This window comes from Pseudophryne corroboree, chromosome 12 (genome assembly GCF_028390025.1).
Source record: "Pseudophryne corroboree isolate aPseCor3 chromosome 12, aPseCor3.hap2, whole genome shotgun sequence".
NCBI lineage: Eukaryota > Metazoa > Chordata > Amphibia > Anura > Myobatrachidae > Pseudophryne > Pseudophryne corroboree.
In genome coordinates, this window is record NC_086455.1 from 120365965 (window position 1) to 120380788 (window position 14824).

A 14824-nucleotide genomic window follows, 5' to 3' on the forward strand; every position below is an offset into this window, starting at 1 on the left:
ATAGAGGGAAAGATGAATGCAGCAATATACAGAGACATCCTGGATGAAAACCTGCTCCAGAGTGCTCTTAACCTCAGACTGGGGCCACGGTTCGTCTTTCAGCAGGACAACGACCCTAAGCACACAGCCAAGATATCAAAGGAGTGGCTTCAGGACAACTCTGTGAATGTCTTTGAGTGGCCCAGCCAGAGCACAGACTTGAATCCTATTGAACATCTCTAGAGAGATCTGAAAATGGCTGTGCACCGACGCTTCCTATCCAACCTGATGGAGCTTGAGAGGTGCTGCAAAAGAGGAATGGGCGAAACTGCCCAAAGATCGGTGTGCCAAGCTTGTGGCATCATGTTCAGAAAGACTTGAAGCTGTAATTGTTGCCAAAGATGGATCAACAAAGTACAGAGCAAAGGCTGTGAATACTTATGTACATGTGATTGCTTAATTTTTCATTTTTAATAAATTTGCAAAAATGAAAACTTTTTTCACGTTGTCATTGTGTGTAGAAATGTGCACTTTAGGGTTCCCGGAGTACAGTATTTTGGAAACACCGCTAAGAAAAATAAGACAAACAGTATAACACTAGTAATTGGTGGCCTGCAGAAAAATCACAGCCGCCTTTACTGTAATTGTATTTGCAGAACAACTGAAACGCGTCGAGGAAGGATTGGATCAGATAAACAAAGATATGAGAGAGGCAGAAAAGAACCTAACAGAGCTGAACAAGTGCTGTGGACTTTGTATCTGTCCTGGAAAGAGGTCTGTCCCCATCTGTCTTTTCGTTTTTTTTTGTTTTTCCATCCTTTTTGAATTATTTTTTTTCAGTCCTAAAATGTGGCTAAGTTTAGGCTCATTGACTTATGCATAAGCTTATTAGTGCTTGCGTTATGTATGTGAGTTTAGTGATTCATATGACAGTTGTCAATGTGCACATATAAATGCACTTATGTGTAGAATTGTAGATGAAAGTTACAAATATGTCCCGTAAAAATTCAAAGGATGAGACTGAGCTGAAGGGCCTTAGATGTGGCGGAGAATGTGCTGTCCGCTGTCCCACAAAGCCTCTATAAATGCTACCTATCCCTGCCTTTATTTCTATTAAATAATCCTCTTCCACAAAATTGAATCTCATTACTGCTCTGAAGACAGCATTGGAATGTCCTGATTACATCCACCCCCTCCCAAACGACAGGTGCAGATTTTTTCCCCCACTTTTCCTTTTTTATGCTCCTATCTTGTCCTTCAAATCCAGGTAAAGTTAGCTACATTGACGCAACTATTTGCTGTGATTTGGGCATACATGTTTCTACGTCAATTTTTTTTCTTATATATTACATGTATGTATTCTGTGTGTTTTGCTTTTTTTGTGTTTTATATACAGACTGTTTCAGAAAACGGACTATTGAAGTACAAAAACTATAACTAGAGAATATGAACAAAACTCTCAAAAGTATTGAATGTATGTGTAGTTAAGTCTTTCTCATCTTTAATATTTCTCCCAGAGGATACACCAGATATTTTTTATTTCAAATGTTTACAAATTTATATTTCACATATCAAATAAAATTAAACCGTAGGTATAGAAAATATATTTCGTATAAAAAAAAATATTAGGTCCATGGAGCGTTGAAACCAAAATTGTCAGGATGCTTTTTGAATTTGGGATATACAGATATTTGAGAATGCAGCCTATGAATTAACCAGGAACCAGTAGCTAACTAGGTGCTTATTAATTGACTGCTATAGTGCAAATGTAGAAAAAAAAATAGCAGAAAAATGTGGGTACCAGGGATCCCTCGCTTTAGAAAATTGGGGTCCTACTCCACTGTTTCTGGGTCCACGATTTATACTTTAGAGCTCCCCATATGCCATCAGACCACATGCCCTACACATACTGCACACTATGGAGAGCCACTGTTATATAGATGCTGAGGCAGTACTGAGTGTAGGTAGGGGAGTAAGGTTAGATGGCTGCTGTGGCAGTACTGGGGGTAGGGAGGGGAGTAAGATTAGATAGATGTTGGGGAAGTACTGGGGGTAGGGAGGGGAGTAAGATTAGATGGCTGCTGTGGCAGTACTGGGGGTAGGGAGGGCAGTAAGGTTAGATAGATGTTGGGGAAGTACTGGGGGTAGGGAGGGGAGTAAGGTTAGATAGATGTTGGGGCAGTACTGCGGGTAGGGAGGGGGTAAGGTTAGATAGATGTTGGGGCAGTACTGGGGGTAGCGAGGGGAGTAAGGTTAGATGGCTGCTGTGGCAGTACTGGGGGTAGGGAAGGGAGTTAGGTTAGATGGCTGCTGGAGCAGTACTGGGGTAGCGAGGGGAGTAAGGTTAGATAGATGCTGGGGCAGTACTGGGGGTAGGGAGGGGAGTAAGGTTAGATAGATGATGGGGCAGTACTGGGGGTAGCTAGGGGAGTAAGATTAGATGGCTGCTGTGGCAGTACTGGGGGTAGGGAGGGGAGTAAGATTAGATAGATGTTGGGGAAGTACTGGGGGTAGGGAGGGGAGTAAGATTAGATGGCTGCTGTGGCAGTACTGGGGGTAGGGAGGGCAGTAAGGTTAGATAGATGTTGGGGAAGTACTGGGGGTAGGGAGGGGAGTAAGGTTAGATAGATGTTGGGGCAGTACTGCGGGTAGGGAGGGGGTAAGGTTAGATAGATGTTGGGGCAGTACTGGGGGTAGCGAGGGGAGTAAGGTTAGATGGCTGCTGTGGCAGTACTGGGGGTAGGGAAGGGAGTTAGGTTAGATGGCTGCTGGAGCAGTACTGGGGTAGCGAGGGGAGTAAGGTTAGATAGATGCTGGGGCAGTACTGGGGGTAGGGAGGGGAGTAAGGTTAGGTAGATGCTGGGTTAGGGAAGGGAGTAAGGTTAGAAGGCTGCTGGGGCAGTACTGGGGATAGCGAGGGGAGTAAGGGTAGATGGCTGCTGTGACAGTACTGGGGGTTGGGAGGGGAGTGAGGTTAGATAGCTACTGGGGACAAGGGGAAAGTTAGGGGCATGCAGTGTTGGGGGTAGGGAGGGGGGTAAGTTTAGCTAGCTGCTTGGAAGTAGTAGGGCATGGAGGGGTTTAGGGACCTTGCTGTGGGAGTAGGGAGGGGTAAGGACTGGGGCAGTTGGGGCAGGACTGGGGACAGTAGTTACCTCCTTCCCACTGCTTGGAGCTCACCGCTATGTCCTCCACAAAGGTGCCATCTAGTATACTGTTGTCAGCCTCTAGTTTGAACTTGCTGCCCCAGCTTGTCCCTCAGTACCCAAGTGTATACCTATAGCTCCCTCCTGGCCCAGGAAGTGTCTACTTCTCAAGCCTCCTGTGTGCAGAAAGCTGCCTGAGCGAGTTAGAGATGGAGTACTGGCTGCTTGAGGGTCTCAGCACCGCTGACCTGATGGGGGAAACAACGCTGTTGCAGCTGGGAAAGTCTCAGGTTGGCTGACTGAGAAGGTGTTCAGATCCTGAGGAGATGAGGTGTGAGCCTTGTAAGAAGGGTAGCTGAATTCCAAGGCTGAGCCCAGGGAGGAGGATTCCTGATGCAGAGTCTGGAGCGTTTGATTCAGATTGCAGACCTGGGCGCTGGTGTGCAGGGAGGTCTCAGGCAGTGACTGGATGGGGAGACACTGAGGGTTGCTATTGACTGTGGCGCACACAGGCAGTAAGTCACAGCGGCTCCGCAGACCCGCTCATTTTTCAAAACGAAGTCCCTCACTGCCTGTAATGTGTTGCTGTGTGGGGTTATTCAGAGTTGTTAGCAAACCAAAAAAGTAAGCAATTGGGCAAAACCATGTTGCACTGCAGGTGGGACAGATGTAACGTGAAGATATATTTAGATTTGGGTGGGTTATATTGTTTCTTTGCAGGGTAAATATTGGCTGCTTAATTTCTACACTGCAATGTTAGATTTCAGTTTGAACACACCTCACTCAGGGGCAGATTTATTAAGCCTGGTGAAGTGATAAAGTGAAAGGTGATAAAGCACCAGCCAGTCAGCTCCTAACTGTCATTTTTCAAACCCAGCCTGTGACATGGTAGTTAGGAGCTGATTGGCTGGTACTTTATCACTATGCAATTTATCACTTCACCAGGTTTAATAAATCTACCCCACAAATCTAAATCTCTCTGCACATGTTACATCTGTCCCCCCTGCAGTGCAATATGGTTTTGCCCAATTGCTTACTTGATTGGTTTGCTAACAACTCTGACTAACCCCCTATATCTCTTAAATGCGATCTCTGGAAAATATCTCTTAAATGCGATCTCTGGAAAATTAGATTGCACGCTTCATTGTGACAGGGGCTCCTGGATATAAATACTGGATAATGTGTATAATAATCCAGTCATAGTAATTATGCAAATAGTTTATTGTGCTAGTCAGTTCAGGTATGTCAGACAGCGGTGGGAACTAAAGCTGGCTATACACTGTAAGGATTTCTGTCCAACCATCCAAGTTATTGGATGGTTGGAATGGAAATTTGGTAATGTATGGGATAGATGACAATTGCCCACTTGCTCCCAAACACTGGAATACAGGTCTGACAATTGTCCCCCTTTATGCTTGGAGAGGCAGCCTGGGAGGAGGAAAGGGGTGTGTTCCGGTACAGTAAGGGCGTGGTCATGTAGTTTAGGCAGACAAGCACGGAGACTTGTATCACTGATTGCAGATGACTGAGGGCTGAGTACACAATGAAGATGCCAGCCCTAGGACTCCTGATTTAGCCGATGAGGCGGTGTTTTTTTCCATTGATTGTTTATGTATTACGTGATTTTGTGGGTGGGAGCGGATTGGATGGGAACATTTTTCAGTGCACAATGACTACAACCAACACTAGTATATTTTAGTGAACAAAAAATGTAAATCCTACATTCTATTTCTAGGTAACACTTATTGAGTAGCTTTTCATTTATTGTACTTTGCTTTCTTACTAACAAAGCATAACCTGGCTGCGTTGTTTACTCGTTTCTTGTTTTCTCATCTCTCCTTTCTGCCTACTAACCCAAAGGATTCTTGGCAATCTGAAGTATCAGCTAAGGTTGGTGGTAAAGGAGTGTAGCCAAATTTACCAGCTACCTGTTTATAAGGGGATGAGTAACTGGCTTGCATGTCTTTCCCGAGCTCTAGGGCACTGCATGCTTCCAATCCTAGTATCATCATATAGTATGTGTTCCAGTGCCTGCTGCCTGTGTCTGTATCGGCTGTCCGTTTTACAGTGTGCAGTACATATTGCACATTTTCATTGAGTCACAAATTTGTTACCTTTAACTAAAGTGCAGCGGTCATCACTGTAGGACAGTCACGGCCATGTTTGTTTGTTTGTGTAAAAGCAGAGCTAGAATGTTGATGAAATATCTGAGTCCAATACACCAGCTAAAATACAGTCCCCGAACACAGCAGGACTCTGATGTGATGTGTGTGGTCATGTGATCAGTGGTTTGGCTATGTAGATTTTATGGGGTATATGCAATTCACGGCGAATCGCGGCAAATTATCGCCGTTTTTTAATTCGACGCAATTCGACAGGTGAATTCCGGCAGGTGGCTGCCGGAATTCACCATATTCAATGAAAAACGGATTCGACAGTTCCGCGGGCGAAAAACGGCCGATTTGCCGGATATTGCCGCGATTTTTAAAAAACGGGAAAAAACGGGAAAAACCCGTTAAAAAAATGGCGTGGGGTCCCCCCTTCAAAGCATAACCAGCCTCGGGCTCTTCAAGCTGGTCCTGGTTCTAAAAATGCAGGGAAAAATTGGGCAGGGATCCCCCGTATTTTTTAAAACCAGCACCGGGCTCTGCGCCTGGTGCTGGTGCAAAAAATACGGGGGACAAAAAGAGTAGGGGTCCCCCGTATTTTTTACACCAGCATCGGGCTCCACTAGCTGGACAGATAATGCCACAGCCGGGGGTCACTTTTATACAGTGCCCTGCGGCCGTGGCATTAAATATCCAACTAGTCACCCCTGGCCGGGGTACCCTGGGGGAGTGGGGACCCCTTCAATCAAGGGGTCCCCCCCCCCCCCAGCCACCCAAGGGCCAGGGGTGAAGCCCGAGGCTGTCCCCCCCCCCCCCCCCCCATCCAATGGCTGCGGATGTGAGGCTGATAGCCTTGAGTAAAATGACAAGAATATTGTTTTTTCCAGCAGTACTACAAGTCCCTGCAAGCCTCCCCCGCAAGCTGGTACTTGGAGAACCACAAGTACCAGCATGCGGGAGAAAACCGGGCCCGCTGGTACCTGTAGTTCTACTGGAAAAAAAATACCCAAATAAAAACAGTACACAGACACAGTGACAGTAAAACTTTATTACACACATACTTACCTATGTTGACACGCCGACTGCCACGGTCTCCGACGATCCGAGGGTACCTGTGAAAAAAATTATACTCACCTTCCAGCGTCCAGAGGTACATCCACGTCCAGAGATACATCCACGTACTTGTTAAAAAAAAAAAAACGAACACCCGTGCCATGCCGGACTGAAAGGGGTCCCATGCTTTCACATCAGACCCCTTTCCCCGAATGCCGGGACACCACGTGACTCCTGTCACTGAAGTCCCTTCAGCCAATCAGGAAGCGCTACTTCCGTGGCGCTCACCTGATTGGCTGTGCGCTGTCTGAGCTGTCAGACAGCGCATCGCAAAGCCTCTCCATTACTTTCAATGGTGAGAACTTTGCCGTCTGCGGGGTTTACCCGCGGTCAGCCGCTGACCGGCGGGTGACCTCACCGCTAGCCGCTAAGTTCCCACCATTGAAAGTAATGGACGGAGCTGTGCGATGCGCTGTCTGAGTTCAGACAGCGCACAGCCAATCAGGTGAGCGCAACGAAGTTGCGCTTCCTGATTGGCTTTAGAGACCTTTCTGTGACAGCTGTCACTGAGAGGTCTGTCTGCATTCGGGGATAGGGGTCCCATGTGTCAACATGGGACCCCTTTCAGTCCGTTGGTCGGGTGTCCGGTTTTTTATTTTGCCAAGTACGTGGATTTATCTCTGGACCATGGCTGAGGTGAGTATATTTATCTTTTATTTTCAGGTGCCCCTGGATTCTACTTGGAGAAGAGGACCGATGTCTGCGTGTGAACATAGGTAAGTATGTGTGTGTCGACGTATGAAATAAAGTTTTACTTTCACGGTGTCTGTCTCCTGTTTTTATTTGGGTATTTTTTTTCCAGTAGTACTACAGGTACCAGCGGGCCCGTTTTTCTCCCGCATGCTGGTACTTGTGGTTCTCCAAGTACCAGCTTGCGGGGGAGGCTTGCTGGGACTTGTAGTACTACTGGAAAAAACAATATTCTTGTCATTTTACTCAAGGCTATCAGCCTCCCATCCGCAGCCATTGGATGGGGGGGACAGCCTCGGGCTTCACCCCTGGCCCTTGGGTGGCTGGGGGGGGGGGACCCCTTGATTGAAGGGGTCCCCACTCCCCCAGGGTACCCCGGCCAGGGGTGACTAGTTGGATATTTAATGCCACGGCCGCAGGGCACTGTATAAAAGTGACCCCCGGCTGTGGCATTATCTGTCCAGCTAGTGGAGCCCGATGCTGGTGTGAAAAATACGGGGGACCCCTACTCTTTTTGTCCCCCGTATTTTTTTGCACCAGCACCAGGCTCAGAGCCCGGTGCTGGTTTTAAAAATACGGGGGATCCCCTGTCAAATTTTTCCCCGCATTTTTAGAACCAGGACCAGCTCGAAGAGCCCGAGGCTGGTTATGCTTTGGAGGGGGGACCCCACGCCATTTTTTTCAGGGATTTTACCATTCCATCCGCACACAAAAAAAAATATATATATATATTATTTTTAAAAATATATAAATAATACTTGTGCCTCCAAAAAAGACAAACCAAGTACCTAATCCCTTCTAATATAAATAGATATGATATTACCAAGAAAAAAAAACACAAAAAAAACATGTTTTAAATTTTTTTTATTAGTTTCACCATCCAAAGTGTGGCGGATTGAAAATGACGAATTTACTGTCTAAAAGCACTGTTGTCGAATTTCCAAACTTCCATTGAATAGACTTTGGTCGAATTGCAGCATGTGTATCATTGCAAAAAAGTAGAATTTGTCAAAAGTCGAATTTCAAAAAGTCGAATTTTGAAAGTCCGTTTTTTTGTCGGAAAGTACTGAATTGCATTGTCGAATTATTTTTTTTGGCGAAAAAATCCCGAAATTCGACAATTTCGGGAATTCGACCGCAATTGCATATACCCCTATGTCTCTATGTCTCAGCAATGCATAATTACAGCCTTATTTTTTTTATAGGTCAAAGAACTTTGAAACTGGGGATGTGTATAAAAAGACGTGGGGAAATAAAGAGCCAGGTACAGAAGATGTTGTTTCAAAGCAGCCTTACCAGGTGAATGGCCAGCAGCAGAGAGGTGTCGGGCAGAGTGGACCATATATAAACAGGTATTTTTCTCATGGAATGTATGCAATCTTGCTTTATAAGAATTGATAACACTCCGTTTTTATATTGTTTGTACTGTAAAATACCAGGGCATAGTTTTTCTGTTCCAGCCTTTGACGTTTGGAATGTTTGTGTACAGAGTAATGAGCACCTGTCTAGATGGCTGATACGATAAATTATACTGTTGCTTCATTATAGCCCATAGTACTCTGCAGTGTCACAGTCCAGTACACTCCCAGTTGTAGAAGGTAGGATGTTGCTGTATTGCATTATGTATGTACAGTGCATCCGGAAAGCATTCACAGCGCTTCACTTTTTCCACATTTTCTTATATTACAGCCTTATTCCAAACTGGAATAAATTCATTTTTTTACCTCAAAATTCTACACACAATACCCCATAATGGCGTAATTATTATTATTTTTTATGTTTTGCAAATTTGATTACAAATAAAAAAAACTAAGAAATCACATGTATATAAGTATACACAGGCTTTGCCATAAAGCTCAAAATTGAGCACAGGTGCATCCTGTTTCCACTGATCATCCTTCAGATGTTCCTACAGCTTAATTGGAGTCCACCTAGTGTAAATTCAGTTGACTGGACAAGATTTGTAAAGGCACACACCTGTCTATATAAGGTCCCACACTTGATAGTGCATTTCTGAGCACAAACCAAGCATGAAGTCAAAGGAATTGTCTGTAGACCTCTGAGACAGGATTGTCTCGAGGCACAAATCTGGGGAAGAGTACAGAAAAATATCTGCTGCTTTGAAGGTCCCAGTGAGCACAGTGTCATCCATCATCCATAAATGGAAGACGTTCGGAACCAGCAGGACACTTCTAGAGCTGGCTGGCCGTCTAAACTGAGCGATTGGGGGAGAAGGGCCCTAGTCAGGGAGGAGACCAAAAACCCGATGGTCACTCTGTCAGGGCTGCAGCATTCCTCTGTGGAGAGAGGAGAACCTTCCAGAAGGACAACCATCTCTGCAGCAATCCACCAATCAGGCCTGTATGGCAGAGTGGCCAGATGGAAGCCACTCCTTAGTAAAAAGCACATGACAGCCCACCTGGAGTTTGCCAAAATGCACCTGAAGGACTCTCAGACCCTGCGAAACAAAATTCTCTGGTCTGATGAGACAAAGAATGAACTCTTTGCCGTGAATGCCAGGCGTCATTTCTGGAGGAAACCAGGCACCACTCATCTTCAGGCCAGTACCATCCCTACAGTGAAGCATGGTGGTGGCAGCATCATGCTGTGGGGATGTTTTTCAGCGGCAGGAACTGGGAGACTAGTCAGGATAGAAGGAAAGATGAATGCAGCAATGTACAGAGACATCCTCGATGAAAACCTGCTCCAGAGCGCTCTTGACCTCAGACTGGGGCGACAGTTCATCTTGCAGCAGAACAACGACCCTAAGCACACAGCCAAGATATCGATGGAGTGGCTTCAGGACAACTCTGTGAATGTCATTGAGTGGCCCAGCCAGAGCCCAGACTTGAATCGGATTGAACATCTCTGGAGAGATATGAAAATGACTGTGCACCGACTCTTCCCATCCAACCTGGTGGAGCTTGAGAGGTGCTGCAAAGAGGAATGGGCGACACTGGCCAAAGATAGGTGTGCCAAGCTTGTGGCATCATATTCAAATACACTTGAGGCTGTAATTGCTGCCAAAGGTGCATCAACAAAGTATTGAGCAAAGGCTGTGAATACTTGTGTACATGTGATTTCTTTTTTATTTTTAATAAATTTGCAAAAATCTCAAACCCTTTTCTCACATTGTCATTAATGGGGTATTGTGTGTAGAATTTTGAGGGGAAAAATTAATTTATTCCAGTTTAGAATAAGGCTGTAACATAACAAAATGTGGAAAAAGTGAAGCACTGTGATTACTTTCCGGATGCACCGTCCGTACGTACACAGGGAATGTGGCAATACAGTATAATGTCATGTCCATGGATGAACTCCTTATATCTGATCCAGATAAATATGGGGAACTTAGTGTTGTCTGTCACTCCTGGTTAGTGTTTAATTAGTCCAGAAGTTCTGCTGCTGCCTATCTCTAGGTTAGAATCTCTGCTCCATGTTTGGTTTGTTTCTGTCCATTTATTTGGTTCAGTTCCCCTGCTACAATGCCAGCTCACTACCCTCCCGCTCATTCAGGGGCAGATTTATTAAGCCTGGAGAAGTGATAAAGTGGAAAATGATAAAGCACCAGCCAATCAGATGCTAGCTTCCATGTTATAGGCTGGGTTTGAAAAATGACAGTTAGGAGCTGACTGGCTGGTGTGTTATCACCTCCACTTTATCACTTCACCAGGCTTAATAAATCTGCCCCTCAGTCTCCTGTTAGGTCTCCCCCTCTCCCACTGTCCTTGCTCACAATTTGATAACTATGCCTTTTGGCCCTCCGGTTCTGTACAGGCCTCACATGTACCCTGGGTCAGCCTGGACTTCTTCGGTAGAAGGAGCAACAGTATCTTCTCATAATCTTATAATTGACACTTGTTTATGAAAGCAGCCTTTTGTTATGAGCCCATTTGATTTGTATGTTTCAATTGTCAACCTTTTTAATCATAGTAAATATTTTAATGTTTGAGATCTGTTTATGTAGAAAATGGTTTATTTATTTAGTTTGGGGCTGACACTGAGAGGCTGTTTCTATTTGTGTTGTGATGAGTTTCCTTGTAATTACATGAATGTATTTCTAAACTACTTGCTGTCTGTAGGGCTTTGTTTCCCATCCTTTTTAAAATGGATTTTGAATAAAACTATTTTTAGCCTTTTGTACCCAAAATAATAATGTTCATTCAACATGCCACATGTTACAAATGACTAAAATGGAGGCATACGTGAGAGATTGTTGTCTTGCTAGTGCTTTGCAGGTGTTCTCCTGTGTATTGGGATTGCCCACCCACTCCTGAACCTTGATGCAAGATTAATTATATGGTATCTGTGGTGTTCACTAAGTGTTTGACTGTCTATTGAATGAGCAGGCCACTGGACCTGACGCAAATGGCAAATATTTTCTTATAAACTATTTCCTATGTATATAAGATTTCTTGGAGGATAATTTTACATGGAAAGTGGAGTCCTAAAGTTTTATACTATACGGTTCTTCCTCGTCGAGTAACAGCAAAATTGTCATTACAGTTGGTGAACTTATTGGTATTGTATGGCATCTGTGCTGAGAAAAGGCCTAGCATTAGTAAAAGGGGGTGGCATAAAAAGGGAGCACTGCAATACTATTACATGGAACATGGAGTCTGCATAGTTTGGTGGGACCCCCAATATGTGCAGCAGCCAGCAAGTTGCTTGTTGTCACTCCTGCATTACATAATAAACAAATGAAGAGGCCATGTAGAACCCACTAACGGGGTCTAGAACAGTGCTTCCCAAACTCTGTCCTCAAGGACCCCCAACAGTTCACGTTTTCCAGGTCTCCTCACAGAATCACAAGTGAAATTATTAGCTCCAGCTGTGGATCTTTTAAAATGTCAATGAGTTATGAGTACACCTGTGCACCTGCTAGGTGACCTGGAAAACATGAAATGTTGGGGGTCGATTTTTGGGAACCACTGGTCTAGAAGACTGATTAAAAAAAAGTATTTACTAATAGTTTTTGTAGACTGTGTATATATATAGCATTCTCATTTCTAAGCACCTGATTTCTGGTAGGGTAACCAATGATGCCCGGGAGGACGAGATGGATGAAAATCTGCAGCAGGTTGGCAGCATGTTAGGAAACCTGAAGAATATGGCTTTAGACATGGGCAACGAGATTGACACCCAGAACAAAATGATTGACAGAATTAATGATAAGGTGAGTGTCCAGGCCATGCTGCATGGGGAATTATTTGGGTGCTTACCGTCTCCTCTAGTTGGTTCATGGATTTTTACTTTCTTGCTGCTGGTTGTAAAACAGAAGCTTCCAACTCTGTTCTGCGCAGAGAATAATACCGTGCAAAATCTGGAGCTTGTAGGTGGCCATTCAGGTGCGGTTGTGTTTGTTATCACTGCTGCTTCCGTGATAGCGTTGTATGGTGATACAGAAGATATCTATTACAAGCAGAAGTCTCCTGCTGCAGTAATGATCAGAACAGCATTGGATCTCTTACCCACCATCGGGCGGCTTACAGTACCCGTGGTGCCGCGCAAGCTGCCCATCACAGAGGCCAGGAAATCTCCATCCTACAACTGAGATACCAGACCACTTCCCACCCCCTAAACAGCGACACACCTCCATTTTTACAAATGGAAGCCGGCCCTCCGGATGGCAGCAGACTCAATCACGGATTTTCTGCTGCCTTCTTGCTACTGACATCGCAGGACCAGTTTGTGTACACACATAACTGGTCCTGCGCATTCACGAAGTACTGAACAGTGATTCTTTGCGCATGATAACGCACTTACAACCAAAGCTGAATGACTCCTTTAGTGCCATGGTGCATCAAAGACTCCAAAGAATACTGCTCTGGTACCCTCCTGGGTACAGTGAATACCAACACCTATTGAAGCAAAAGGCAACACTCATGGCAACTGGAATAGTAGAATCACATCACACACCATGTGTTAGCTTGTTCAACGTTTCAGTCACTCCAGACTTATCAAGAACATATAAAATATTACAACATATGTAAATATTAAAATGATATTAACATATATTAATATAAGTATTTATAAATAATATTTTAGATTCAAGTGCCCGTGTGAGCAGTACTTAAACTAATTTAAATGATTAACTTTTTGTATGTGTTTGGGTAGTCCCCACCCTTCATCTTTTTTTTCATGTTCCACCTCAGACACTATATAACCTAGAAATGGCCAAACATGTAAAGCCTTCAACTCTATTTTATACTTTTTCCATATGGGGGAAAAAAAAATCTTTAAAGACATAAAATAGGACCATGTATAACCCCTTTACACCCTGTACAGCATGGCGGAATACATACTAATTACCGACAGCTGGGATGCTGGCTGTCAAGACACTGACAGCTGCATCCCGGCCGCCAGTATGTCGGCAGCGGGGCGAGCGCTAGAAAGCCCCTTGTGGGCTCACTGCACTCGCCACAAATTTTGTTCTCCCTCTATGGGTGTCGTGGACACCCACAGAGGGAGGATAGCCTGGCTCGCTGGTATTCCAACGGCGGCATTTCACAGTCTGTCGGGATTGCGGCGGCATTGTGACCACCAGGATCCTGACTAGCTCTATCCCGGTTGCCTCCCCAGCATGGCTATCTGTATCCCGGTTGCCTCCCCAGCATGGCTAGCTGTATCCCGGTTGCCTCCCCAGCATGGCTAGCTGTATCCCGGTTGCCTCCCCAGCATGGCAGTTGCATTTGGCAGCACCTTGTATCCTTCCCACAAGTTTTATTTAAATTATTATTATTATTATTATTATTATTATTATTACTATTATTTACATTTTATCTATAAGGCGCCACAAGTGGTTTTCAGCGCCGTACATACAACACACATTAGAATAATTCTGGGTACACAGAACTTAAAATTACAGAAAAACTAAAACAGGTGACAGGTAACCGTAAGCCGAGAGATTTGCTTTCTATCACACATAACGGTTCTATTGGTGATAAGCCAAGGTAACACTTACAAAGTAGGATAATTCCAGCAACTTGAATATTGCTATACTGTACTTGCATTTATTAGCATTTCCAGAACACAGATGGGGAGAACTATCCAAACTGACGGGATTGGTGCTTGCTGTAAGCTGTAGATAGGAGGGTTTGAGTAACATGAGGCATAAATGAACAGTTGCACTGTCATTAGTATATGTGTGGAGAAAGGAAAAGACCTTATTAAAGAACGCATATCCGCATGGACAACCCCCTCCCCCCTTATGCATTGATAAAATCTGGTAATTATTATTTATTTTTTATTTTTAAGGCAACGACTAACCGAGATCGTATCGAGGTGGCCAATACCAAAGCTAAGAAACTTATTGAGTGAAGAAAGCAAGACTTTTCCTTCCATCTGTTTAAGCTGTTGTTTTACCATGTCCGCTCAGTATCACAGATGAGAGGTTTCAGGGAATGAATTGGCTTATTACCCTGCTCTGTTGTGCTCTGTGTATTATTTGCTCATTCACTATAGCATCTGTCCGTCTTCCGGACAGTGTAGGTTATTCTACCTTTATATGTGATAGCTCCACACCCCTAGTGGTTCATTACTCCTAAGTGAAATAATTTTGCGTCTCCACTACACTATTTAAATGTCCTCTCTAGTAGTTGTGATGTCACTCATGTAATTCCCACCATACGTTTAATGAATGAAGGATCTGTTGGGGTTAATTTTCATATGTATCTAAGTAGTGCATAATGAAAATCTGTTGTGTCCTATCCCCATCCCCTTAATATTTACGTTGGCACAACTGAGAATAGATTGTAGGGCAAAGCAATTTCAACCAATGAAAGGCAA

General features: G+C 44.4%; 1 protein-coding gene across 4 annotated transcripts in view; it reads left to right on the forward strand.

The window, feature by feature from the left end:
- SNAP23 (synaptosome associated protein 23) overlaps positions 1 to 14460 on the forward strand; it is a 106193-nt gene extending 91733 nt beyond the window's left edge. For 3 of the 4 annotated variants that reach the window (XM_063947929.1, XM_063947928.1, XM_063947930.1), the window contains 5 exons: positions 636 to 753; positions 4986 to 5015; positions 8242 to 8388; positions 12068 to 12212; positions 14294 to 14460. In XM_063947929.1, coding sequence (XP_063803999.1) covers positions 636 to 753; positions 4986 to 5015; positions 8242 to 8388; positions 12068 to 12212; positions 14294 to 14356 — 503 coding nt within the window. In that variant the 3' untranslated portion in view covers positions 14357 to 14460. The remainder of the gene's footprint in view (positions 1 to 635; positions 754 to 4985; positions 5016 to 8241; positions 8389 to 12067; positions 12213 to 14293) is intronic. The other variant, XM_063947931.1, reaches the window with a different exon arrangement.
- Positions 14461 to 14824: the final 364 nt, after the last annotated feature.